Below are 24,208 nucleotides of genomic sequence, written 5' to 3'. Positions count from 1 at the left end.
AAAACATTAGGTGGATGCTCTGCTCAACATGAGACATTTTGATTCAAAGGTACAAAACAGTTCATGTTTACGTTGTATTCGGAAAGTATTAACCTTCCCTTTTCCACATTTTGTTACGTTACAGCTTTATTGTAGAATGTATTAAATACATTTTCCCTCATCGATCTACACACAATACCCCATAATGACAAACCGAAAACAAGTTTATAACACTTTTTAAATAAAAAACATAAATACCTTATTTACATAAATATTCAGACCTATGCTGCGTTCATGTGCTAGTTGGAACTTTCCGACTTGCTAACAGTTTGTGGTTATATACGTGCCGCGTTCATGGATTCAGCAAGTCGGACTTTTCCTTGTTCCGACAACATGTGAAGGCGGCACTACTCTGAGCTAAGGCCCCACGTTTTAACCACGCCCACCATTTGACGCAGTAACCAGACGATTTCCTCTTTCGCCATTTTTTGTGAGCGGATTACATCAGACCACTAGCCGTGTGCCTGTGGATCAATTGGACATACACGACTCTTAAATGAAGGTACTTTTTTGTTGTTGCTCTTACTTGTAAGCGATTAAGTTCAAAATACTTTTATGTTGTGAGTGGTTGATCTTATAATAGCGTGGCATAAAATGACCTTGATCTCGAGTGATTCGAGACATTCGCAGTCACACTGGACTTGGGCTGGAAGTGACAGCTAGTAAATTAGCAAACTAACGATGCTGCTGCTAACTACTACTAGTTAACTTTCCATACTGTCAGATACGCAAGTTAATGAACGATGTAGTGAGATATGTCAGCTACAGCTGACAGCTACGTAATGGTGGTCACAGCTAGTTAGCTAGAGTTTGCTATTTGTATTGTTTACTAGTTACTGTAGCTAACGTTCTCCTTTGCTAGCTAGCTATGTTATTAGTCTTGCCTAGTCATAACTCATAAAGCTAAGGTTAGCTAAGCGGTGGGTGTGTTCTTTCTGTCAGTCTTGTTTTGAAACATGTTAATTAACAGGGTTAGGGGGTTCGTTTTTTTAAAGGTAAGTCACTCAGTGTGTGTGTGTGTGTGTGTGTGTGTGTGTGTGTGTGTGTGTGTGTGAGAGAGTGACCATGTTACTTTTTCGCCGTGCTTCCCCAGTGACCCCAGCCAGGTGTTAACCCGGTGTGTATCCACCATGTTGAATGGGGTGTTCAGGCTGCATGGCCTGATGGTGGCGTCTCACCCCTGGGAGGTGATTGTGGGCACCATTGCCCTGACTGTCTGTCTCATGTCCATGAGCAACCTGGCCACTAGCGACCAGATCTGCAGCTGGAGTAATGGCTGTCCCAAACTACAGGAGGTGAGCTGGCCTGGCACACAATAGAAAGTGGACCCTCTAGTCTAGAACAATTGTTATGTTTTATTCTATTCTATTAGTGTTGCATCTTAAAGCTGCTGTGACACCACCACAGCAAAGACATCAGTCATGTTTGGAAAGAATATTAAATAGAATGCTTTCTCCTTCTACAGAGAATCCTAAACAGTGATGTAATCATTTTAACGGTGACACGCTGCATGGCCATCGTGTACATCTACTTTCAGTTCCAGTACCTTCGCCAGCTGGGCTCCAAGTACATCCTTGGTAAGTCTCATTTCACAAGAACTGTAACAATATAAACATCTATTGTCTTGTGTACATTCACATGAAACTAACACCCACCTGATGATGGATGTTATGATTGTTAATATGTAATGGTCTGTTCTGTGTTGCCTCTAGGTATAGCGGGTCTCTTCACAGTATTCTCCAGCTTTGTCTTCAGCACCGTGGTCATTCACTTCCTGGGGAAAGAGTTGACAGGCCTAAAGTAAGCATCCTCTTACTTGACTCTCCTAACCGTCTTTGAGAATAACTTTTCCAGATTTGAGATGCGCAACACTTGACAATATTCTGGTCTATTTTATTTTGTTATATTACATAATGTTTTTTACTGTAAAATAGCGATGCACCAATATGATACATTTTTGGCCGATATCTGATATTTTCCTCTGCAAAAGAAAATATACCCGATATTTAAAATTATAGTGTCCTTTTAAGCATTCTTGTACAGTTAAATAGTTAACCCACACGGACTCAGTGGTCTAAGGCACGGTATCTCAGTGCAAGAGGCGTCACTACAGTCCTTGGTTCGAATCAAGGCTGTATCACATCCGGCTGTGATTGGGAGTCCCATAGGGCGGTGCACAATTGACCCAGCGTTGTCCGGGTTTGACCAGGGTAGGCCATCATTATAAATAACAATTTATTTCTTAACTGACTTGCCTAGTTAAATAAAGGTTACACACACACCACACTGACCAAAACATGATTTTGTTTGCATTTATGTATGTTCCCATTACTAGTAAAATATAATCCAAACCTATTTCTTTCACTTACTTGCTGTGCTGTTTTGTTGTTCAGTCGTTTCATTCTCAACCTGGAGTTATGGGTCCGACCACAATTAATCAAATAAAAACTGTCTTATAAATTAGTAATTTTAAATTATGTTACCTAACTAACTACAGCTACTGAAACAGATGTTTTGCATCCATGAGCTAGCAAGCTAGCTTATATATACACTGCTCAAAAAAATACAGGGAACACTTAAACAACACAATGTAACTCCAAGTCAATCACACTTCTGTGAAATCAAACTGTCCACTTAGGAAGCAACACTGATTGACAATAAATTTCACATGCTGTTGTGCAAATGGAATAGACAACAGGTGGAAATTATAGGCAATTAGCAAGACACCTCCAATAAAGGAGTGGTTCTGCAGGTGGTGACCACAGACCACTTCTCAGTTCCTATGCTTCCTGGCTGATGTTTTGGTCACTTTTGAATGCTGGCGGTGCTTTCACTCTAGTGGTAGCATGAGACTGAGTCTACAACCCACACAAGTGGCTAAGGTAGTGCAGCTCATCCAGGATGGAACATCTATGCGAGCTGTGGCAAGAAGGTTTGCTGTGTCTGTCAGCGTAGTGTCCAGAGCATGGAGGCGCTACCAGGAGACAGGCCAGTACATCAGGAGACGTGGAGGAGGCCGTAGGAGGGCAACAACCCAGCAGCAGGACCGCTACCTCCGCCTTTGTGCAAGGAGAAGGAGGAGCACTGCCAGAGCCCTGCAATATGACCTCCAGCAGGCCACAAATGTGCATGTGTCTGCTCAAACGGTCAGAAATAGACTCCACGAGGGTGGTATTAGGGCCCGACGTCCACAGGTGGGGGTTGTGCTTACAGCCCAACACCGTGCAGGACGTTTGGCATTTGCCAGAGAACACCAAGATTGGCAAATTCGCCACTGGCGCCCTGTGCTCTTCACAGATGAAAGCAGGTTCACACTGAGCACGTAACAGACGTGACAGTCAGGAGATGCCGTGGAGAACGTTCTGCTGCCTGCAACATCCTCCAGCATGACCGGTTTGGCGGTGGGTCAGTCATGGTGTGGGGTGGCATTTCTTTGGGGGGCCGCACAGCCCTCCATGTGCTCGCCAGAAGTAGCCTGACTGCCAATAGGTACCGAGATGAGATCCTCAGACCCCTTGTGAGACCATATGCTGGTGCGGTTGGCCCTGGATTCCTCCTAATGCAAGACAATGCTAGACCTCATGTGGCTGGAGTGTGTCAGCAGTTCCTGCAAGAGGAAGGCATTGATGCTATAGACTGGCCCACCCGTTCCCCAGACCTGAATCCAATTGAGCACATCATGTCTCATTCCATCCACCAACGCCACGTTGCATCACAGACTGTCCAGGAGTTGGCGGATGCTTTATTTCAGGTCTGGGAGGAGATCCCTCAGGAGACCATCTGCCACCTCATCAGGAGTATGCCCAGGCATTGTAGGGAGGTCATACAGGCACGTGGAGGCCACACACACTACTGAGCCTCATTTTGACTTGCTTTAAGGACATTACATCAAAGTTGGATCAGAAACAGACTCCATGAGGGTGGTATTAGGGCCCGACGTCCACAGGTGGGGGTTGTGCTTACAGCCCAACACCATGCAGGACGTTTGGCATTTGCCAGAGAACACCAAGCTTGGCACAGCCTGTAGTGTGGTTTTCCACTTTAATTTTGTGTGTGACTCCAAATCCAGACCTCCATGGGTTGATAAATTTGATTTCCATTGATAATTTGTGTGATTTTTGTTGTCATCACATTCAACTATGTAAAGAAAAAAGTATTTAATAAGAATATTTCATTCATTCAGATCTAGGATGTGTTATTTTAGTGTTCCCTTTATTTTTTTTGAGCACGGTATGTGCGCGAAACAACTTTACCAGCATCATAGCATACGTATCGATTAATCGTTGTGACATGACATACAAGTGATTGTAATCAATATCTAAAAAATGTATTAACTCGTTAAATTATTATGAAACGTGCAGTCATATTTAGGTCCTGATTGGTCAACAAGCTTATTTTTTACAAAAATAACAAATAACGTTTTCTACTGGTCATTGTTTTCTTTTTTGACACGCAAAGACCCAAACGGCGTTCAATAGTATGTATGTCTTGAAGCTAATAGCAGCGACGCTACTACTGTGTAACTCCCGTAGGGCAACAATTGAAAAATAGCTCACATGGTAGTGTGTACTGGTGCTCGACCAGTTGACAAAAGCCAACATCGCAGGCAATTAATTTCATTATATTGGTTTTAATGGATTTTGCCTTTTGAGGTACCGCTCTGAAAAATGTCCTACTCTTTCAAATGACTGCTTGATCCACACAGCAGACTTTGTGGGCTAGCTTATCAATGCTGTGTTGCACGTGTAGCACAATACTTTACGTGGCGTCATTACGGCATGTACGTTATACAGGTTTTCACGTCAGCTTTGACATCGGTTTTGCACATCGGCGTTAAACTAAACATGGGCCGATACCGATATGTTCACCGATTATTTAAAAAAAAATGTTTGATTTATTTATTATTATTTTTTAAATCGTGCATCCCTACTATCAAATTGGTGTGTCATGACTGGTAAGTGCTCAGGAAATGAGCGTGTCTTGTCTGCTAAATTAACAAAACAAGGCTATTCCATAGGCTTCTATAAGAAAGCTCCACTGCTGAGGTTACTACCTTTTTTTGAGATTGTTTTACAATATATAATATAACCAGTTGATTTTAAGGTTTCAGTAAATTGATCTTAAATGGCACTTGTTTTTATTGATATTGTTGGGCAATTAGGATTTATTTGTAATGGTTATTATAAATTAGCCATTATTGCGCACTGTTGGCATATACACTAAACAAAAATATAAATGCAACATGTAAAGTGCTGGCTCCATGATTCATGAGCTGAAATAAAAGATCCCAGGAAGGTGTATTTCTCTCAAATGTTGTTCACAAATTTGTTTACATCCCTGTTGGTGAGCATTTCTCCTTTGCCAAGATAATCCATCCACCTGACAGGTGTGGCATATCAAGAAGCTGATTAAATGGCATGATCATTACACGGGTGCACCTTGTGCTGGGGACAATAACAGGCCACTCTAAAATGTGCAGTTTTGTAACACAAAACATAATGCCACAGATGTCTCAAGGTTTGATTGAGCATGCAATTGACATGCTGACTGCAGGAATGTCCAGCAGAGCTGTTGCCAGATAATTTAATATTAATGTCTCTACCATAAACTGCCTCCAACATAATTTTAGCAAATTTGGTGGTGGTATGGGCAGGCATAAGCTACAGATAACGAAAACAATTGCATTTTATCGATCTCAGTTTGAATGCCAAAAGTAACATGACGAGATCCTGATGCCCATTTTGAGGGCCTTTTTTAAAGGTATGTGACCAACCGATGCATGTCTTTATTCCCAGTCATGTGTAATCTATAGATTAGGGCCTATTTAATTAAATTGACTTATTTCCTCAAATTAACTAACTCCATAAAATCAATTAAACGCATGTTGCGTTTATAGTTTTGTTCAGTATAGATACATGCGCAACCATTTTTTTCACAGTGCGGGCATTGTTCTAAAAATGCCCGATTATTATTTACTATGAAAAAAAGTAAAGGGAGTACTTGAACAGTCAAATCCCAGTCCTTTAACTTGTCTTACATGTTATTCAGAACTTCTTTATGAAATGTAACTGTGTTTTCTCTCCTCAGTGAAGCTCTGCCATTCTTCCTGCTCCTCATTGACCTATCCAAGGCCTGTACCCTGGCCAAGTTTGCCCTTAGCTCCAACTCACAGGTAAGCAACCTCTCTCAGTGCCTTCCACAGTACATAAAACACTAATATATGTATGCCAATAAATAATATTGGGACTCAGCTGTTGTCCCAAGAAACAGTGGCTGGCTACTGGCATTTTTGGAGTAACTCACTATTATCATAGCTTTTCTGATGTGAGACTTCTGAACTAACATTTATGCCGGAGCTGCACTCTTGACCAGCGGAACAGAGATTCTTTAAATCAATGGGATTTAGTGTTTTATGTAAAGGGAAATCCTAACCTATATGTGTGTTTTTCTATATAGGAGGAGGTGAGAGAGAACATCTCTCAGGGCATGGCTATCCTGGGTCCTACCTTCACCCTGGATGCCTTGGTGGAGTGTCTGGTCATTGGAGTGGGCACCATGTCAGGTGTGCGTCAGCTGGAGATGATGTGTTGTTTCGGCTGCATGTCTGTCCTGGCCAACTACTTTGTCTTCATGACCTTCTTCCCTGCCTGCGTCTCCCTGGTCCTCGAGGTAAGGATGGGCACAGGAATAAAGATTCTGAGGTGTGTGTCTGAAATTGTGTGTCTCTGCGTTTGAGCTTGTGTGTATCTGTTCTCTCTGGTTTTTAAGATAAGAGTTGGCAAGTGAAGGGAGAGTTTTCAGATGTGTGTGTAACATCTCCTCACCTCTTTCCGTGTGTGTGTAGCTGTCCAGGGAGAGCCGCGAGGGCCGACCCGTCTGGCAGCTGAGTCACTTTGCCCGTGTTATGGCTGAAGAGGAGGACAACAAACCAAACCCTGTTACACAGAGGGTTAAAATAATCATGGTAAAAATTTACCAACCTTAGCACTACCCCGAACCCTTAGTTAACAACCGTAACCCAGACAGTCAAGATCATATGGAGAATTAACAGCATAAAGAATGTGGTCTCTTCTCTTCCTGTAGTCTCTAGGTCTGGTTCTGGTCCATGCCCACAGTCGTCTGTTGTCAGAGCAGCCAGGTCAGAACCGGACAGTCGTTGGCGCCAGCAGTAGTCTAGCTCTCGATGGGCCTACAGTCCAGAGGATGGACCAAGACTACACTCTCTGGCCGATACCGCTCACCAGGTAAGTCATTATATCACCTCTCCCACCTCTGGGTGGTGGACTGGACTATTTCTAGAACATTCTCCCTCTGCCCTTTTTGTTCTTGGTGACTCGGCCTCAACTGGGGTGGCAGGTAGCCTAGTGGGTAGAGCGTTGGGCCAGTAACCGAAAGGTTGCTAGATCCAATCTCCGAGCTGATAAGTTAAAAATCTGTCGTTCTGCCCCTGAACAAGGCAGTTAACTCACTGTTCCTAGGCCGTCATTGAAAATACGAATTTGTTCTTAACTGACTTGCCTAGTTAAATAAATAAAAAAGAAACTGAATCTGTGAAAGCAAAATCTTGTAAAGTTTTTCAGCTCTCTCTTCTCTCGTTAGTATGGAGCTGGAGCAGGTGATAACCCTGGGTCTGGCTCTGCTGCTGGCTGTGAAGTACGTCTTCTTTGAGCCGGCTGAGACAGAGTTGTCCCTAAAGAGCCCCATCTCCACCTCTATCTCCGCCCCTGCACTGAGCCATAAGGGGGCTGAGGCCTGCTGCAGGAGGGATCCTGCACCTGCTAAAACATCCCTGACAACCAACAGCACCCCAAACCCTTTGGCTAAAACTGATTCTAACATAGCGGCCAAAGAGGAAAGAGGTAAGCTGAGCCAAGGTTATTGTGCTTGATTTGTTTTGAGATTCCTCTGGTTATAAGTTTGTTGGTCTCATTGTTATCTTTCTCCCCTCCACTTTCTTTTCTCTCTTACTCACTCTCTTTCTCTCTGTAGTTGAGGTGATTCAACCCCTGGTGGCCTCAATGTTGCAGAACGGTCCCTTCTCTCTGAAAGGACCTCTCCCTCAGAGTTTAGGGGACAGTGTGTGTCCCCCACCTCTTTTCTTTACCCCAACTCCAGACACAACTACGTCTCTCCCCAACCCCCCCTCCCAGCCCCGCTCACTGGACCAGTGTCTGTCCATCCTCAGAAACCCTGAGGTGAGCTTCCCCTTTACACAACTGCGCTCAGGATCCAGCACCATACTATGTTAAACACAACTGTATTAAAACACAGAACAACCTCTAAAATATTACCATTCTTTGCTCACAATTACTTAAACACGGTTCCTTTTCAGTCAGTCAACTTCGGTACAACATACTATGGGCAGTTGCACTATCGTGACTTTGGTTGAAGCATCTACAATCACGCCTGACGAGGCCAATAAAATCTTCACCTCGCTGGAAGTCTCTTCTTCCACAGGTGATAAGCGTGAGGCTCGGATTCATTCCTTAAAGGATTCCGCTTTTAACGCTATTAAAACAATTGGAACACGAGACTGTTTTGCATTGCGCAAACTGTCCATTATTGGTAGAGCTTGCTCACCCCCTGGACGTTGTGTGCTGAAGTTTGTATGGTTCTCATACGTTTCCTAATCACAAACAATCAGTTATTCTTCGATTTGCCTGGCTATAACAATAAGTAAGATGGCTAACGTGACCGAAACAACAAAGGCTAATAAGCCGGGTTCGCGACCATGCCCCAATGTCTGTGATGGTTGTTTTTTATGTCTCGGTTCGGTGCATGCTCTTGCTTTTTTTGTGTATGAGACTAGGGGACGGCTGGCACTGTTCCACTACTAGTTCGCGGCGTAGGTTCTCTTGTCAACAGTGTAGGATTCTTTAGGGGTCTTGGTGATGTTGATAGTGACTTCTTCTCCCAGGTGCCTGTACTTTGTCTGAGTTGCGGCGACGTTTCAGGTCGTTGGTCAGGTCGAATGTCTCCTGGCTCCTATGCACTCTTTCGCTGGTTACGTGAGGCTATTCAACGAGTGGGTGAACAAATTATGTGGGTATAGCCCTGCTGCCTGTGTCTGCCTTGGTTAACCTCTTAAGTCGACCCTCTACTTTTTCGAACATTCTGTTAAAAATCGTGCAACATTTCAGCGCCCTGCTACTCATGCCAGGAATATAGTGTATGCATATGATTAGTATGTGTGGATAGAAAACACTCAGACGTTTATAAAACTGGTTAAATCACAGCTGTGACTATAACAGAATGTGCGTTTCATCGAAAAGCGCAGGAAAATCTGATCACTGAAAACTGGAAAATATATCAATGCGCCACTTGCATGTATTGTCTATGGGAAAGCAAATTACCTGGAGCCGAGATTGCAATTCCTACAGCTTCCACACGATGTCAACAGTCTTGTCCTTTGCCTAGGCTTTGTTTCTTGGTAAAACGAAGAAGAGACAGCCCATTTCTTCAGGTCTCCGACCGGATATTTTGGTTGAGATTTACCCGGACATTATTTCCAGACGTACAGCTATAGAATATACATCGCCTCGTGATCAATTTGATCGCTTATTAACGTTTACTAATACTTAAAGTTGCATTACAAAAGTATTTCGAAGTGTTTTGTGAAAGTTTATCGTCTACTTTTTTAATTTAAAAAAAATGACGTTACGTTATAAGACGCTATTTTTTTCCGTTGATCACACAGTCTTCATAGATCGATATCTAGGCTATATATGGACCGATTTAATTGAAAAAAAGACCCAATAGTGATTATGGGACATCTAGGAGTGCCAACAAAGAAGATGGTCAAAGGTAATGAATGTTTTATATTTTATTTGTGCGTTTTGTGTAGCGCCGACTATGCTAATTATTTTGTTTACGTCCCCTGCGGGTCTTTTGGGGTGTTACATGCTATCAGATAATAGCTTCTCATGCTTTCGCCGAAAAGCATTTTAAAAATCTGACTTGTTGCCTGGATTCACAACAAGTGTAGCTTTAATTCAATACCCTGCATGTGTATTTTAATGAACGTTTGAGTTTTAACGAGTGCTATTAGCATTTAGCGTAGTGCATTTGCATTTCCAGATGTCTAGATGGGACACCTGCGTGTCAGGTAGGAGAAAGAGGTTAAGCACCGCTTGCCTCTCTTCCCAGAAGGATTTTGTCCCGGTCGCTTGGTTATTCTGAACGGACTGTGCTGCCGTCAGAGGCTAACTTAGACTAAAGAGCCTCCTGGCTAACGTCATCAAGCATGCATAACTTCCTGTGAATTAAGCTTACTAGTGTCCCCCCAGCGCTTTGGCAAACCCATTCCTATTCTCAATTCCTGGACTTTGAGGGAGTAGTGAGAGGGGGCTTGCATGCTACTCCTATGAGGAAGTAGCCTCCGAGCAGCTGCACCGCTCTACAAAAAATGTCTGTGACGACAGTGCCCCTAAGTCTTGTTACGGCAAATGGGGTATTACGTCAGCCATTGCTGGAGCCCTCTGAGTCCAGGCTTCATGCAGGTTATACAGAAGCACAATGTATGTTGCAAGGTCGTCCTTTTGATTGTAGGGGGCAGTATTTTGATGTTTGGATGAAAAACGTACCCAAATCATTTACATTTACATTTAAGTCATTTAGCAGACGCTCTTATCCAGAGCGACTTACAAATGGGTGCATTCACCTTAAGACATCCAGTGGAACAGCCACTTTACAATAGTGCATCTAAATATTTTAGGGGGGTGAGAAGGATTACTTATCCTATCCTAGGTATTCCTTAAAGAGGTGGGGTTTCAGGTGTCTCCGGAAGGTGGTGATTGACTCCGCTGTCCTGGCGTCGTGAGGGAGTTTGTTCCACCATTGGGGGGGCCAGAGCAGCGAACAGTTTTGACTGGGCTGAGCGGGAACTGTACTTCCTCAGTGGTAGGGAGGCGAGCAGGCCAGAGGTGGATGAACGCAGTGCCCTTGTTTGGGTGTAGGGCCTGATCAAAGCCTGGAGGTACTGAGGTGCCGTTCCCCTCACAGCTCCGTAGGCAAGCACCATGGTCTTGTAGCGGATGCGAGCTTCAACTGGATGCCAGTGGAGAGAGCGGAGGAGCGGGGTGACGTGAGAGAACTTGGGAAGGTTGAACACCAGACGGGCTGCAGCGTTCTGGATGAGTTGTAGGGGTTTAATGGCACAGGCAGGGAGCCCAGCCAACAGCGAGTTGCAGTAATCCAGACGGGAGATGACAAGTGCCTGGATTAGGACCTGCGCCGCTTCCTGTGTGAGGCAGGGTCGTACTCTGCGGATGTTGTAGAGCATGAACCTACAGGAACGGGCCACCGCCTTGATGTTAGTTGAGAACGACAGGGTGTTGTCCAGGATCACGCCAAGGTTCTTAGCGCTCTGGGAGGAGGACACAATGGAGTTGTCAACCGTGATGGCGAGATCATGGAACGGGCAGTCCTTCCCCGGGAGGAAGAGCAGCTCCGTCTTGCCGAGGTTCAGCTTGAGGTGGTGATCCGTCATCCACACTGATATGTCTGCCAGACATGCAGAGATGCGATTCGCCACCTGGTCATCAGAAGGGGGAAAGGAGAAGATTAATTGTGTGTCGTCTGCATAGCAATGATAGGAGAGACCATGTGAGGTTATGACAGAGCCAAGTGACTTGGTGTATAGCGAGAATAGGAGAGGGCCTAGAACAGAGCCCTGGGGGACACCAGTGGTGAGAGCGCGTGGTGAGGAGACAGATTCTCGCCACGCCACCTGGTAGGAGCGACCTGTCAGGTAGGACGCAATCCAAGCGTGGGCCGCGCCGGAGATGCCCAACTTGGAGAGGAGGATCTGATGGTTCACAGTATCGAAGGCAGCCGATAGGTCTAGAAGGATGAGAGCAGAGGAGAGAGAGTTAGCTTTAGCGGTGCGGAGCGCCTCCGTGATACAGAGAAGAGCAGTCTCAGTTGAATGACTAGTCTTGAAACCTGACTGATTTGGATCAAGAAGGTCATTCTGAGAGAGATAGCGGGAGAGCTGGCCAAGGACGGCACGTTCAAGAGTTTTGGAGAGAAAAGAAAGAAGGGATACTGGTCTGTAGTTGTTGACATCGGAGGGATCGAGTGTAGGTTTTTTCAGAAGGGGTGCAACTCTCGCTCTCTTGAAGACGGAAGGGACGTAGCCAGCGGTCAGGGATGAGTTGATGAGCGAGGTGAGGTAAGGGAGAAGGTCTCCGGAAATGGTCTGGAGAAGAGAGGAGGGGATAGGGTCAAGCGGGCAAGTTGTTGGGCGGCCGGCCGTCACAAGACGCGAGATTTCATCTGGAGAGAGAGGGGAGAAAGAGGTCAGAGCACAGGGTAGGGCAGTGTGAGCAGAACCAGCGGTGTCGTTTGACTTAGCAAACGAGGATCGGATGTCGTCGACCTTCTTTTCAAAATGGTTGACGAAGTCATCTGCAGAGAGGGAGGAGGGGGGGGGAGGAGAAGGTGGCAAAGAGCTTCCTAGGGTTAGAGGCAGATGCTTGGAATTTAGAGTGGTAGAAAGTGGCTTTAGCAGCAGAGACAGAGGAGGAAAATGTAGAGAGGAGGGAGTGAAAGGATGCCAGGTCCGCAGGGACGCAAGTTTTCCTCCATTTCCGCTCGGCTGCCCGGAGCCCTGTTCTGTGAGCTCGCAATGAGTCGTCGAGCCACGGAGCGGGAGGGGAGGACCGAGCCGGCCTGGAGGATAGGGGACATAGAGAGTCAAAGGATGCAGAAAGGGAGGAGAGGAGGGTTGAGGAGGCAGAATCAGGAGATAGGTTGGAGAAGGTTTGAGCAGAGGGAAGAGATGATAGGATGGAAGAGGAGAGAGTAGCGGGGAGAGAGAGCGAAGGTTGGGACGGCGCGATACCATCCGAGTAGGGGCAGTGTGGGAAGTGTTGGATGAGAGCGAGAGGGAAAAGGATACAAGGTAGTGGTCGGAGACTTGGAGGGGAGTTGCAATGGGGTTAGTGGAAGAACAGCATCTAGTAAAGATGAGGTCGAGCGTATTGCCTGCCTTGTGAGTAGGGGGGAAGGTGAGAGGGTGAGGTCAAAAGAGGAGAGGAGTGGAAAGAAGGAGGCAGAGAGGAATGAGTCAAAGGTAGACGTGGGGAGGTTAAAGTCGCCCAGAACTGTGAGAGGTGAGCCGTCCTCAGGAAAGGAGCTTATCAAGGCATCAAGCTCATTGATGAACTCTCCGAGGGAACCTGGAGGGCGATAAATGATAAGGATGTTAAGCTTGAAAGGGCTGGTAACTGACAGCATGGAATTCAAAGGAGGCGATAGACAGATGGGTAAGGGGAGAAAGAGAGAATGACCACTTGGGAGAGATGAGGATCCCGGTGCCACCACCCCGCTGACCAGAAGCTCTCGGGGTGTGCGAGAACACGTGGGCGGGCGAAGAGAGAGCAGTAGGAGTAGCAGTGTTATCTGTGGTGATCCATGTTTCCGTCAGTGCCAAGAAGTCGAGGGACTGGAGGGAGGCATAGGCTGAGATGAACTCTGCCTTGTTGGCCGCAGATCGGCAGTTCCAGAGGCTACCGGAGACCTGGAACTCCACGTGGGTCGTGCGCGCTGGGACCACCAGATTAGGTGGCCGCGGCCACGCGGTGTGGAGCGTTTGTATGGTCTGTGCAGAGAGGAGAGAACAGGGATAGACAGACACATAGTTGACAGGCTACAGAAGAGGCTACGCTAATGCAAGGAGATTGAATGACAAGTGGACTACACGTCTCGAATGTTCAGAAGGTTAAGCTTACGTAGCAAGAATCTTATTGACTAATATGATTAAAATGATACAGTACTGCTGAAGTAGGCTAGCTGGCAGTGGCTGCGTTGTTGACTTTGTAGGCTAGCTGGCAGTGGTTGCGTTGTTGACACTACACTAATCAAGTCGTTCCGTTGAGTGTAATAGTTTCTACAGTGCTGCTATTCGGGGGCTAGCTGGCTAGCTAGCAGTGTTGATTACGTTGCGTTAAAAGAACGACAATAGCTGGCTAGCTAACCTAGAAAATCGCTCTAGACTACACAATTATCTTTGATACAAAGACGGCTATGTAGCTAGCTATGTAGCTAGCTACGATCAAACAAATCAAACCGTTGTGCTGTAATGAAATGAAATGAAAATGTGATACTACCTGTGGAGCGAAGCGGAATGCGACCGGGTTGTTGAGTGGGAAGTTCTATTCGGTAGACGTTGGCTAGCTGTTGGCTTGCTAGCAGTGTCTCCTACGTTAAGGACGACAAATAGCTGGCTAGCTAACCTCGGTAAATTAAGATAATCACTCTAAGACTACACACTCTAAACTACACAATTATCTTGGATACGAAGACAGCAAAGACAACTATGTAGCTAGCTAACACTACACTAATCAAGTCGTTCAGTTGAGTGTAATAGTTTCTACAGTGCTGCAATTCGGTAGACGGTGGACGTTTGCTAGCTGGCTAGCTGCTGGGCAGATAGCAGTGTAGACTACGTTAGGACGACGAAATACGATAATTACGCAATTATCTTTGATACAAAGACGGCTATGTAGCTAACTAAGAAGAAATTGCTAAGATTAGACAAATCAAACCGTTGTACTATAATGAAATGTAATGAAAAGTTATACTACCTGCGGACCGAAGTGCGAATGCGACCGCTCGCTCCAAATGAAACTGCCTATTTCTCAGGCCCAGAATCTAGGATATGCATATAATTGTCAGATTCGGATAGATTAGGAAAAGGAACATTTATTGTGTAACTGGGAGTCTCGTGAGTGCAAACATCCGAAGATCATCAAAGGTAAGCGATTCATTTGATTGCTTTTCTGACTTTCGTGACCAGTCTACTTTGCTGCTAGCTGTTTGTAATGTTTTGTCTGCTGAGAGAGATGTCCTAACAAACACTTGGATAGCTTTTGCTGTAAAGCTTTTTTTAAATCTGACATGCCAGGTGGATTAACAACAAGCTAAACTGTGTTTGCTATATTGCACTTGTGATTTCATGAAAATTTAATATTTTTAGTAATTTAATTTGAATTTGGCGCGCTGCAATTCAGCGGATGCTGACTGAAATGATCCCGCTAACGGGATGGGTGCGCCAAGACGTTTTAATGCCCCTCTGGTACCACGTGTTCCATGGTATTCACAGGGTTCAAGGGTTATATCAATCTCCCCAGAGTGGGAGTAGTAAATTGGGCGATTCACTCTCTGTCCACAACGGGTCACCCCTCCCCCATAGATGGCTCATTACTGGGATTCATTGCTGATTCCTGCCTGTATCTCACTAGTCCCTAATGAGGTCTCTAGTGAATAAGGTTATGGAACCTGTAGGCGATTGATGGTTGGTAGCGGAGTCGAGGGAACAAGCAGGGTTGGACACGACCATGCTATTATCCTACACACAGAAATTAGCTGTCTTTCTCCAGCTCAGCGCTTTTTATTCCTGGGAATAAGATTAGATTACGAATCGCCCGTCTGTTACCACAGAAGGGGTCAGGTTTTCAGAGAGCCATCTTTCCTATTCCCAGCTAGGCTACAAGGTGCTAAAAAGCTGGAGAGCCAATACCTGTCGCCAGTAACCTCCATGATAATGTTTTTTCCCCTGGGTCTATTTTTAATACGTGTGGTCCAGTGCTGGGTGCCAGCCAGGATCGTTGTGACAACAGTACTGTCAATCGGGCTACATCACTTATCGCTGGAGTCATGGGACCCATTGTGGGTCAGACTTTAGGTAAACCTTTTTTTCAACTCAAGTTCCACAGTGTTCACGGATGTCAAAAGTGTTGTTTCCCGCATGTGAGTTTGATGAAAAGTGTCCCTTCTCCACATTCACACACACTGTTGTCAAGAGTGGTGGCTCTTCATCCATTTCCAATCTCTCCCAGTCCACAAGGTGGCGTCCCGCCCCTTCAGATAGAAGGTCACTGGAGGCTCACTGTCTGTGAGTGACGTCAGGGTACAATTTGGTGTATTCATAACGTACAGGAACTCAAGTCCTTCTGCTCACCCAACCTAGAATTCCTTACAATCAAATGCCGGCCATATTATCTCCCAAGATAATTCTCGTCAGTTATCGCCACAGCAGTGTACATTCCCCTTCAAGCAGACACCAAGACGGCCCTCAAGGAACTTCACTGGACTCCATGTAAACTGGAAGCTATATATCCCGAGGCTGGATTTATTGTAGCTGGTGATTTTAACAAAGCAAATTTGAAAACAAGGCTACCTAAATTCTATCAGCATATTGATTGCGCAGGTGTAATACACTCAATCACTGCTACTCTAACTTTGGCAATGCATACAAAGCCTCCACTGCCCTCCCTTCGGCAAATCTGACCACGATGCTATCTTGCTCCTACCATCTTATAGGCAGAAACTCAAACACGATGTACCAGTGACTAGAACCATTCAACGCTGGTCTGACCAGTTGGAATCCACTCTTCAAGATTGTTTTGATTAAGCGGACTGGGATATATTCCGGTCAGCCTCAAATAACACCATCAATCTATACGCTGACTCAGTGAGTGAGTTTAAAGAAGTGCATTGGAGATGATGTACCCGCTGTGACTATTAAAACCTACCCTAACCAGAACCTGTGGATGGATGGCGGCATTTGCGCAAAACTGAAAGTGTGAACCACCGCATTTAACCATGGAGGTCTGAGGTCTGGGAATATGGCTGAATATAAACAGTGTAGTTATTCCCTCCATAAGGCAATCAAACAAGTGAAATGCCGGTACAGGGACGAAGTGGAGTCGCAATTCAACGGTTCAGACACGAGACGTATGTGGCAGGGTCTTCAGGAAATTACGGACTACAAAAAGAAAACCGGCCACGTCACGGACACCGACGTCATGCTTCTAGACAAACTAAACAGTGCCACCGTCGCGACCCAATAACAAGGACTGCGCCTCTCCTTCTCCGTGGCCGTCAGCAGCAAGGCTGCTAACCCAGACGCCATCCCTCGCCGCGTCCTCTGAGCATGCGCAGACCCAGCTTGCTGATGTGTTTACGGACATATTCAATCACTCCATTCATTTTCTGGTGTATTTTCTATGTGTAATTTGTTGTTTAATGGTAAGATACAGGGCTTCCTTGCAAAAGAGACCTTGGTCTCAATGGGACCTTGAAAATAAAGGTTAAATAAATATATAAACATGAGCACACAAAAGGTGAGTGATGATCCCCTACTTGGGACAGCAGACTATTTTTGTTCATGTAAAACATGATCATATATGAAACAGACCTGTTCTTGTGTTGTGTGCCAAATAGTCCCTATACTGAGACACATACTAACATTGGGTCAGTAAATATGCAAAGGGTAAAATGTTCACACCGCTACCATCCAGAAGGCGAGGCCAGTACAGGTGCATCAAAGCTGGGACCGAGAGACTGAAAAAACAGCTTCTATTTCAAGGCCATCAGACTGCTAAACAGCCATCACTAAGTCTGAGAGGCTGCTGCCTCCATTGAGACCCAATCACTGGACACTAATAAATTGATCACTAGTCACTTTAAATAATGGCACTTTAATAATGTTTACATATCTTACATTACTCATATCATATGTGTATATACTGTATTTTATACAATCAATTGTACCTTGCCTATGCTGCTCGGCCATCACTCATCCGTCCATATATTTATATAGACATATTCTCATTCACTCCTTTAGATTTGTGTGTATTAGGTAGTTGGGAAATTGTTAGATATTATTGCGCTGTTGGAACTAGAAGCACAAGCATTTCGCTGCACTCGCATTAACATCTGCTAACCATGTGGATGTGACCAATACAATTTTATTAGATTTTTTTTGCACATTTTTACTCCTGAGCTGACTTAGGCTTGCCATAACAAAGGGGTTGAAAAGTTACTGACTCAATACATTTCAGCTTTTCTCAATTGAATACTTTCTGAAGGCACTGTATGTGTTAATATTGATATGTATTTATGGCTCTCTGACTATGCCTCTTTCCAGTTGGGCGCTCGTTTTCTTAGCAATGCCGAGGTGATGGAGCTGGTGACATCACGAAACATCCTGACCTATAAGCTGGAGGCTGTCATGGAAACACCAGAGAGGGGCGTTGTCATCCGGAGAGAGATGCTATCATCCAAACTACCATCACCCTCTGCCTTGGCCTGTCTTCCTTACAAGGACTATGACTACACTAAGGTAGCCTACTCATAGGGACTACAACTGCCACTAATCCAGTTTACTGAAACAGACAGTTGAAGTAAGGTTGGTCTGAAATCAACCCAGTAAGGTCTATTGTGGTCCTGCCCTCACCCATCCCATGTCTTCCTCTCTTATCAGGTGATGGGCACCTGCTGTGAGAACGTCATTGGCTACATGCCCGTGCCAGTGGGAGTTGCTGGCCCTCTCCTATTGGATGGGAAGCAGTTCCATGTTCCCATGGCAACGACGGAAGGCTGCCTTGTGGCCAGCACAAACAGAGGATGCCGGGCCATCGCTGTGAGTGTAAAGTATACGTCTATTGTAGTTTAACTCTGAGTGTAGAGTATATGTCTAGCGTGGGTTAACTCTTTGTCTCCTCTAACCTTCCTTTCTCTCTCCAGTTGAGTGGCGGTTGCAGCAGCAGGGTGCTAGCTGATGGTATGACGCGGGGTCCTGTTGTACGGCTGCCCTCAGCGTGCCGGGCTGTAGAGGTCAAGACCTGGCTGGAGACCACAGAGGGCTTCAGGACCATCAAGGATGCCTTTGACCACACCAGCAGGTCAGGGTCAAGGGTTAAAGGTCACAGTCACCTCAGGGTCAAAAAGATCAATAAATAGGTTGGGTCATGTTATAATGATCAGATTATCCAATCATACCTGTAACCTCACCTAATGTGGTTTATAGAACATAACTGACCCTAGGTCGGTGACTGGAGGCAACTACTAGCTACTCGGATCTCAATGATGGAGTTTAAATTGGCTGTCACATAGTATTGTTCTGTTGTACAGTAGTTGCATATTTGCCTCTGTCTTAGGTTTGCCCGTCTGGACAAGCTATTGGTAGGTCTAGCAGGGAGGAACCTCTACATCCGCTTCCAGTCCCACACTGGAGACGCCATGGGCATGAACATGCTCTCTAAGGTCAGACTATGCTCTCTCTCTCTCTGTGTGTGTGTGTGTGTGTGTGTGTGTGTGTGTGTGTGTGTGTGTGTGTGTGTGCGTGTGCGTGTGTGACCATTCTAAAAGGTAATACAGTGGAGCAGTAAAGCTGTCCATTTTAGAGATGCTACATTCTTCAGAGGAATTACTTACTGGTGATTGAATGGACTTCACAGAATAACAAGAATGCTGTTTCTGGTGTCTAATAGCACATATTAACTGTCTCTGTGTGTCTGCAGGGTACAGAGCAGGCAGTGCGCAGGCTCCAGCAGCAGTTCCCTGAGCTCCAGGTTCTAGCGGTGAGTGGAAACTACTGCACTGATAAGAAACCTTCAGCCATGAACTGGATCCTGGGCCGGGGAAAGTCTGCTGTGTGTGAGGTCACCGTCCCCGCCAGGGTGGTCCGAGAGGTAAGTTACAGCTACAGCAACCACACACATAGATACTCAAATGGAGACACACACACAACCACACACACAACCACACACACAGATACTCAAATGGTGACACACACACACATGCTCAAATTTGTTGGTACCCTCCACAAAAAAATTAAGAATGCACAATTCTTTCAAATAACTTGAAACTGACAAAAGTAATTGGCATCCACCATTGTTTATTCCATATTTAATAAAAATCTGACTTTGCTTTTGATTTTATTATTCAACATAATATTGTAAATAATAAAATGGCATGGCCAAAAATGGCATGGATAAAAATGATGCGACCCGTAACCTAATATTTGGTTGCACAACCTTAAAAGGCAATCACTGCAATCAAATGTTTTCTGTAGCTCTCAATGAGACTTCTGCACCTGTTAACAGGTAGTTTGGCCCACTCCTCCTGAGCAAACTGCTCCAGCTGTCTCAGGTTTGATGTGTGTCTTCTCCAGACTGCAAGTTTCAGCTCTTTCCATTGATGTTCGATGGGATTCAGATCAGGACTCATAGGCCACTTCAGAATAGTCCAATGTTTGGTTCTTATCCATTCTTGGGTGCTTTTAGCTGTGTGTTTGGGGTATTTATCCTGTTGGAGGACCCGTGACAGTCTTTCTGACACTGGGCAGTACGTGATAGTCTTGATTTCATTGTGACCTGCACAGATTCAAGGCATCCTGTGCCAGGCGCAGCCCCAAAACATAACCGAGCCTCTATGTTTCACTGTAGGTAATGAGTTCTTTTATTTGAAGGCTTCATTTTTTCATCTGTGAACATAGATTGTGACTTGCCAAAAATCTCCAGTTTTGACTCGTCTGTCCAAAGGACATTCTCCCAAAGTGGTCCTCCTGGGTCTTCTTCCATGAAGCCCATTTCACTCAAAAAGTGATGGATGGTGCGATCAGAAACTGACGTACCTTCACCTTGGAGTTCAGCTTGTATCTCTTTGCCAGTTATCCTTGGTTCTTTTTCTACCATTCGCACTATCCTTCTTTGCGGCCGTGCCCAGGGAGCTTTGGTACAGTTCCATGGACCTACAACTTCTTAATAATATTTGCAATTGTTGTCACAGGAACATCAAGCTACTTGGAGATGGTCTTGTAGCCTTTACCATTACCATGCTTGTCTATTATTTTCTTTCTGGTCTCATCAGACAAATCTCTCCTTGCTTTCTCTGGTCCATGTTCAGTGTGGTGACCACAATGATACCAAACAGCACAGTGACTACTTTACTCTGGTCCATGTTCAGTGTGGTGACCACAATGATACCAAACAGCACAGTGACTACTTTACTCTGGTCCATGTTCAGTGTGGTGACCACAATGATACCAAACAGCACAGTGACTACTTTAATCTGGTCCATGTTCAGTGTGGTGACCACAATGATACCATACAGCTCAGTGACTACTTTACTCTGGTCCATGTTCAGTGTGGTGACCACAATGATGCCAAACAGCACAGTGACTACTTTACTCTGGTCCATGTTCAGTGTGGTGACCACAATGATACCAAACAGCACAGTGACTACTTTACTCTGGTCCATGTTCAGTGTGGTGACCACAATGATACCAAACAGCTCAGTGACTACTTTACTCTGGTCCATGTTCAGTGTGGTGCAACACAATGATACCAAACAGCACAGTGACTACTTTACTCTGGTCCATGTTCAGTGTGGTGACCACAATGATACCAAACAGCACAGTGACTACTTTACTCTGGTCCATGTTCAGTGTGGTGACCACAATGATACCAAACAGCACAGTGACTACTTTACTCTGGTCCATGTTCAGTGTGGTGACCACAATGATACCAAACTGCACAGGGACTACTTTACTCCATTTAAATAGGCTGAATCACTGATTCCAAGATTGGAGACATGTGATTCTAATTAAAGAAACTAATTAGTTTGATATATCGCTATAATTTAATTATTTATCTTTTCTAAGGGGTACCAATAAATGTGTCTGTGGCATTTTAGAATAAGCAATAATTCATCTCTTTTCACAGCTTCTTTGCTTTATTCTATGACATACCAAATGCATGCAAGTATACGTGTATAATACATGTATCTAATTCCATCACTCTTCAGGAGGAATGAAGCATTATTTCAATGAGCTGTAAGGTACCAACACATTTGAGCACGTCTGTACGTTGAGACAAGGTACATACACACTGAGACATACTGACTTGGAAGAACTGAATATTTTAGACACTACAGTGATTTTTTTCCCCCTTCCTTTGTTTTGAGATGATGCTCTCTGTCTCTCCAGGTCCTAAAGACCAGTACTACTGCCCTAGTAGAGTTGAACATCAATAAGAATCTAGTGGGCTCAGCCATGGCTGGTAGTATAGGAGGCTTCAATGCTCACGCTGCTAACATCGTAGCTGCCATCTACATTGCCTGTGGACAGGTACTTAAAAAGAAAAGTCTGATCTTCTGAGATTCTGCCTAAACCAATAAAAATATATATTTTTTCCTATATAATCTCTCTCTCTCTCTCTAGGACCCAGCCCAGACAGTGGGCAGTAGTAACTGTATAACTCTGATGGAGCAAGTGGGTCCTGAAGGAGAGGACCTGTATATCAGCTGTACCATGCCCTCTATAGAACTGGGCACTGTAGGAGGGGGCACCAACCTGGCACCACAACAATCCTGTCTACAGGTACAGTGTGTTTGTGTGTGTATTAACCCCTCCAATAAGGGTAAGTATTAACCTGTATGCGTGTCCATTGTAGATGCTGGGTGTGCAGGGTGCTAGTCTAACTGGTCCAGGGGATAATGCCCGTCAGTTGGCCAGCGTGGTCTGTGCCACCGTCCTGGCAGGAGAACTGTCTCTGATGTCCGCTCTCGCCGCCGGACACCTTGTACAGAGTCACATGACCCACAACAGGTAAACTACACTACCCATAACCCCCCGACTCACAGTAGGTATACTACACTTAACCCTCATGGCTCACAACTACACTCCAGAGACCTCTTCTAAAAGGGAGAATGCTACTCTGTTCACACTATTCCTGAAAAAGATTGGTGACTGCTTTACTTTGAATGTTTCTTTTTCCCTCTCAGATCTGAAGCCAATGTGCCACAAATAGCTCAATCCCACTCAGAGGAGGCTGCGTGACAGATACATTACAACCAATCACAATGAGCCTTCTAGTGATAGGACCTGCAGTGAATTCTGGGAGCTGGAGGATTAGCCCAGTGTGAGCATGCTCCTTTCATCTCAGAGCATCCAGCCTGCAACAATACATCCTCCTACCCAGAAGATGGCTGCTGTTTATTTATTACAACAGAAATAAAACTGCTAATGGAACAGTTATGGAAAGGAGTGGTTTGGGCTGGACACTGGGGGAGAAGTACTTCTGTCTGCTGCTAACCTCAGAGATATCTGACTCGTCACTTGGTTAATACACAGTGCAGAATGGAACTCAAAGGACTCTGTTTATTCACTGTGTGTGAAGTGGGATTGTCTGAATGGAAGAAAAAAGATTTTGTATTTTATGATTTTTTTTTTTACTTTTGCAAATTCACAAATGTGCCATTGTCTTTAAAATGGCCACCGGAATTATGTGGACAGACTGACCAAGTTGAAATGAGAATTTAATTTGAAGAAGGATTTGGCCTTTAACCTCTGTGTGCACACAGCCACACAACCCCCTATATCATGGACAACAGGTTTGTTGTGATCAAATGCCCTGAAGCTATATATATATTTTTTTTTTAATGGGTACATTCTAGAGGCACACATTCAGTGGATGTGCCGATGATCAGCTTCTTACAGTATCTGGAGAAGTGCCAGGGCAATATGATACTGTAATCTGTGCAGGATTGGGCAGAATGCAACCCAAATCTCCTGACTAAATCTTTGGTTAAAACGTTGCTACGGGTGAGATATTTTGCACTAAGTTGCCAAATAGTTGGTTGAGAGGCAAGCCTAGTATTGCTGTAGATCGTTTCGTTTCAAATTAAACCTGCCATACCTCCTGATTTTAACGTATTATGTAATTTGTTGAATTTGTTTTATCGATAATGTTGGATTAAAATGTCAAACCAAGGTGCTAGCTATAATGTGAGTGTACAGTATGATTGAGTGTTCTTGGTCTGAGTATATATGCCTTACACTGCAGTGTTTTGAGGTACCTTTTAATTGGGAATGTGTAAGAAATGGTTTGACGGTCTCTGGGCTTGATTCAATCCGTAGCACTGAAAATCCGAGGTATATTACAACTTGAAATTTGAGCCGACATATGCAGCGTTGAAACATTGCCTTTTAAATTTAAATTTCGCTATTAGTCTGCCTTTAAATGGTGTCTAAACCACTACAGTTGATGTTTGGGACTAAAGTTGCATTGCTTCAGCGAGTGTTTAGATGTATGTGGGAATACCGGATGAAACAAAGCCATACAAGTCGCCTTCAATAAACTGCTTTTAAGAGACAACCTTTTCCAATAAATAAAGTTCATGTTTGCTATGTTGTAGTAAAGCAGCTCACTAGTGGTCTATCAATTTTGTTGGGATGCTTGGCCTTATGGCAGCATTTCCCAAACTCTGTCCTCGGCCCATATTTTGGTTTTTGCCCTAAAACTACACAGCTGATTCAAGTTCTCAAAGCTTGATTAGTTTATTTAAATCAGCTGTGTGAGGGCAAAAACAATGTGCA

At 44.8% G+C, this 24,208-nt stretch overlaps 1 protein-coding gene across 2 annotated transcripts; it reads left to right on the top strand.

Annotated features, from left to right (window-relative positions):
- Positions 1-386: 386 nt before the first annotated feature.
- Positions 387-24,034, top strand: LOC118387436 (3-hydroxy-3-methylglutaryl-coenzyme A reductase-like). 2 transcript variants are annotated; one of them, XM_035775781.1, is made up of 19 exons: positions 387-541; positions 1,133-1,334; positions 1,505-1,616; positions 1,752-1,839; positions 6,127-6,211; positions 6,496-6,708; positions 6,884-7,003; positions 7,123-7,283; positions 7,639-7,898; positions 8,029-8,234; positions 17,975-18,169; positions 18,311-18,469; positions 18,574-18,731; positions 18,987-19,092; positions 19,350-19,520; positions 21,818-21,958; positions 22,052-22,210; positions 22,284-22,438; positions 22,615-24,034. In XM_035775781.1, exons 2-19 carry the CDS (start codon positions 1,170-1,172, stop codon positions 22,667-22,669), a joined length of 2,709 nt encoding a protein of 902 aa, XP_035631674.1. In that variant the 5' UTR covers positions 387-541; positions 1,133-1,169; the 3' UTR covers positions 22,670-24,034. The 2 variants fall into 2 exon arrangements, with proteins under 2 accessions (XP_035631674.1, XP_035631675.1); XM_035775782.2 differs by lacking the exon at positions 387-541 and adding an exon at positions 657-1,034.
- The last annotated feature ends 174 nt before the right edge of the window (positions 24,035-24,208 follow it).

Source organism: Oncorhynchus keta, chromosome 9 (genome assembly GCF_023373465.1).
Source record: "Oncorhynchus keta strain PuntledgeMale-10-30-2019 chromosome 9, Oket_V2, whole genome shotgun sequence".
NCBI lineage: Eukaryota > Metazoa > Chordata > Actinopteri > Salmoniformes > Salmonidae > Oncorhynchus > Oncorhynchus keta.
Note: the sequence above shows the minus strand (reverse complement) of the source record. Positions and strands in the feature narration are given on the sequence as shown.